The 4,327-nt window shown below is 62.1% G+C and overlaps 1 protein-coding gene across 1 annotated transcript; it reads left to right on the top strand.

Moving 5' to 3' along the window:
• Window positions 1-439: 439 nt before the first annotated feature.
• On the top strand, window positions 440-4,326 carry HRC (histidine rich calcium binding protein). Its single transcript, XM_081108416.1, has 6 exons — window positions 440-2,485; window positions 2,560-2,630; window positions 3,129-3,197; window positions 3,466-3,520; window positions 3,861-3,897; window positions 4,040-4,326. The coding sequence occupies exons 1-6, from the start codon at window positions 592-594 to the stop codon at window positions 4,074-4,076; spliced, it is 2,163 nt and encodes a 720-aa protein (XP_080964542.1). The 5' UTR covers window positions 440-591; the 3' UTR covers window positions 4,077-4,326.
• Window position 4,327: the final 1 nt, after the last annotated feature.

The following is a 4,327-nucleotide window of genomic DNA, read 5'->3' as shown; positions in this document are numbered from 1 at the left end:
GTGTCCTGTTCCTGCCAGAAACCCCCGCAGTCTAACCCCAACCCCTCCACCCGGCGGCCTCACCCCTCAAATACATCTCTCCTGGCCCCCAGCTGCCCCGGGCTCCCCCAAGTTGGCCCGTTACAAGTCTAGCTGTTATCTCTGCAGCTGCCAAACATGAGCTTGTTGGGAGTCCAAAGTCAAGTTTCTTGGACCCCCCCACTCCTGACCAAGGAGAGACCCCCTTCACCCACCCCTTCCCAGCTGGGAGGAGGAGGAGCAGGAGGGGAAGGACAGGCGGACTGACCCAGAATAACTCAGGGCTGAGAGTAAATTTAGCCACAGAGAGGGGAGGGGAGAGACCCTATTGGCTGGGAGGTGGGAGGGAGGGCCTGAGAGGGAGGTCAGGGGGCTCCTGAGACTGCCTCACAGGGGTGGCCAGTGCCGGCAGCGAGGGCCAGGGGAAGGCAGAGGTGGGAGAGACACAGCAAAGGAACGGCAGCGAGAGAAAGACTCCAGAAGAGACGAGAACCCCCCCCCAACATTCATCCACATCGCCGCAAGGGGCAAGCAGAGCCAGCCTGGGAGAAGGCCTGCTGCCCGTCCGTCCCCATGGGCCGCCGTGGGCCATGGCTGCACACGTCTGTCCTCTGGGCTGCCGTGGCCAGCCTGCTCCTCCCTCCGGCCATGACCCAGCAGCTGAGAGGGGCTGGGCCCGGCCCCAGCAGCTGGAACAACAATGCGGGAGTCTCCTCAGAGGACATGTCAGGTGAGTTCGGCCACCCCACCCACAGCCACGGAGGCCACGGAGGCCACGGAGACGAGAGTGAGGGTGTTTTCACGGACAGTGGGCCTCCGTTCTGGAGCCAGAGAGACCGCGGGGAAGAGGACGAAGATGTCTCCGGGGAATATGGTCACCGACTCCAAGGCCACAGGTCCCAGGGCCGCGAGGCTAGAGACGAGAATGTCTCTGATGAGGAGGTCTTCGCAGAGCGTGGCCATGGGAATGACCACGTGGATGATTCAGCAGCGCGTGGGCACCACTTCCCCAGCCACAGGAGCCACGGCCATCAAGACGAGGATGAGAACGAAGTTGTGTCCAGTGAGTATCAACCTCACATGATGAGGCAGGTACACCGAGGCCACGGAGAAGCGGAGGAGGAAGAGGAGGAGGAAGAGGAGGAGGAGGGTGTTTCTATTGAATATGGACACCAGACCCATAAGCACCGAGGCCACAGAGAAGAAGAAGAAGATGATGATGATGGTGATGATGATGATGGCTCTAATGAGTATGGCCTCCAGGCCCACAGGTCCCAAGCCCACAGGAAGGAAAAAGATGACGATGACTCAGATGAACACCACCACCATGTCCCTGGCCACGGACACCAAGGCCACAAAGAAGAAGAAGATGATGATGACGATGACGATGACGATGATGCCTCCACTGAGTATGGACACTGGGCGTACAGGCACCAAGACCACAGCAAGCAAGAGGATGAAGATGACTCAGATGAGGATGAACGCCACCACCATGTCCCTGGCCACAGACACCAAGGCCACAGAGAAGAAGATGAGGATGAGGATGAGGATGAAGATGCCTCCATCAAGTATGGACACCTAGCCCACAGGCACCGAGGCCACGTGGAGGAAGAGGATGCAGTCTCGGACGAGCACCACCATCATGCCCCCAGCCGCGGACATCCAGGCCATGGTGACAAGGAAGATGAGGGTGAGGATGTGTCCACTGAACACTGGCACCAGCTTTCCAGACATACTCCCCACAGCCTTGGAGATGAGGAGGAGGAGGAGGAGGAGGAGGCCACAGTCAAGTTCAGTCACCACGTTGCCAGCTACCGACCGCCAGGCGCCAAGAGCACCGAGCAGGAGTACTTCCCTGACGAGTACAAAGCAGAAGTCCCCCGCCATCACCCCCACGCAGTCCCCGAGGAGGAAGGCGAGGACAGCTCTGCCAAGCTGGGCCCCCAAGCTCCCAGCCATCGTCAACAAGGCCACGGCGATGAAGACACCGGCCAGAAAGCGTCCATCAAAGAAATCAGCCCCCAGGCCCCAGAGCACACCGGGGTCAAGGATAGAAGCCATCTGGGGGAAGGAGATTCTGAGGAGGAAGAGGAAGAGGAAGAGGAGAAAGAAGACGAGCACAGCTCCCAGGAGGAAGAGGAGGAAGATTCAGAGCAGGAAGAAGAAGGCCCCCACCAAGGCAGCCGGGCCCAGGAGGACGAGGACGATGAGGAGGAAGGCCATGGCCTCCGCCTGAGCCAGGAGGAGCAGGAGGAGGAGGAGCAGGAGGATGAAGAAGAAGAAGAAGAGAGAAGAGAAGAGAGGAATGAGGTTCAGGCCGCACTGAGCCAAGACCAGCACGGGGAGGAAGACGAGGAGGAGGAGGGGCTGGAGGAAAACCGGCTTCCCTTCACCATCATCCCCAACCCACTGGCCCGGAGGGAGGTGGCTGGAGGCGGCCCCAGCGAGGAAGAGAGTGGCGAAGCCGGTAGGTGCTCTGGCCTGGTGGGAGCGGGGGGAGCCGCGTCAGTGTGGGTCACTCCTGCCCTCCTGTCCCCACAGGTCCGCAGGACGCCCAAGAGTACGCCAACTACCAGCCAGGGTCCCTGTGTGGCTACTGCTCCTTCTGCAATGTATGTCCCCAGCCCAGGCCCCCCCACCAAGCAGTCCCTGGTGCCCGGGGGCCTTGGGAGGGCCCTGAGCAAAGGAAGGGCAGGGTTAGTTCCAAGTGAAGAAAGACACTTCTGGGCCGTATTGGGGACAGACTGGAGGCGAGGAGCCGGTGGAGGAGGCTGGGGCCATGGTCCAGGAAGGGGAGGGTGTAGGGAGAGAGGAAGGTCCTTGACAAGGAGTCGGGGGAGGAGGGTGTCCCTGGGGCTGGGGTATGACAGGCTGCAGGGAAATATAAAAGGGGGAGCAGAGAGCATCCGTGGGTCCAGCCCGCAGTGATGGGGGGATGGGGCGTCCCCCTGCCATAGGAAACCAAGCAGGCAGAGGTGGCTTTGGGGGATGATACTGAGCTCAGGGTTGGAGGTAATGAGGCTGAGGAGTTGGGGGAAGGGTGGGAGACTGGCAGGTGGCTCCCCAAAGGGGTGAAGGTTTCAGTCTAACCTGCCCCCTCCGGTCCCCAGCGATGCACTGAATGTGAGAACTGCCACTGTGACGAGGAGAACATGGGGGAGCACTGTGACCAGTGCCAGGTGAGACACCCCGCCTCCCCCCCCCCCAGGACTCAAGGCTCCACCCCCGCCTCAGGATGGCCCAGGACCCCCCAGCCCCAAATCCTGGCCTCCGCCCTCAAACTGACCAAACCCCTTACCCCCTGATGCAGCCTTGACTCCACACTCGAACCCTGCCTCTGACCTTGACCTCCACCTAGCAAGCCTCCGCCCCACGCCCCCATCCTGACTCTGCCTTTGACCACGACCTGCCACTCACTCTCCTCCCCCCGCCCCCCCCCCCCCCCAGCATTGCCAGTTCTGCTACCTCTGCCCGTTGGTCTGCGAAACTGTCTGCACCCCGGGTAAGCGGAGGGCGGCCTCCGGAGAAACCCGGGGAAGGGGGCCAGGGAGCGGACCCCGGTGGGGACTGGGAGGTTGGAGCATCTACCCCCCAAGATTGGGAGCGGGTTGAGGGTGGGCCTAGAACGGAGTGGGCGGGGCCTAAGCCAGAAGAACTGAAGGGCCGAGGAGGCTGCCGGGGCATGGGGAACCTGAGCAAGACATTCCTAGTGGAAGGAACTCGGTTTGGGGAAGGAATTAGGGAGAGAGGGCGGAGCTGGCCTTGGTCCCGGGCGCGGTGAAAAGTGACCCCTGCTTTCGCCCGTGCGGTACCCCTCAAACCGGTTCTCTCCTCGCCCACAGGAAGCTACGTCGACTATTTCTCCTCGTCCCTGTACCAGTGAGTGTGTGTGTGTGTGTGGGGGGGTGTGAGGGCCCCGGCGAGAGGCGGCCCTGGTCACACGAACGGGACGGTGAACGATCTCTTGGGTGAGCTTGGGGCGCGTCGGTGGGTGGTCTAACCACTGCGTCCTCCTCTCCAGGGCCCTGGCGGACATGCTGGAAACTCCGGAACCCTAACCCGGCCGCGCGGCTGCGGCGCAGACGTCCCTCCCTGGCCCTCCAGCACCTTCCCACGAGCCATATTTATTTCTCTGAATAAACGTGACCCCCGAAACCTCACTGTCAGGCGTAGGGTCTGGCTTCCCGGGGCCCCGAGGGACTCGGGGCTCGTGGGTCAGAGGACGCGGAGCCCGTGCTCCCGGGGCCTCGGGGCGGGTGGTCGGGTGGTCGGTTGAAGGTCCTGACAAATAAATCAGTCAACACGGGCG

Source organism: Myotis nattereri (genome assembly GCF_964212035.1).
Source record: "Myotis nattereri genome assembly, chromosome: 15".
Classification (NCBI taxonomy): Eukaryota; Metazoa; Chordata; class Mammalia; order Chiroptera; family Vespertilionidae; genus Myotis; species Myotis nattereri.
The sequence above is the reverse complement of the archived record's forward strand: the minus strand, read 5'-3'. Positions and strand labels throughout refer to the sequence as shown.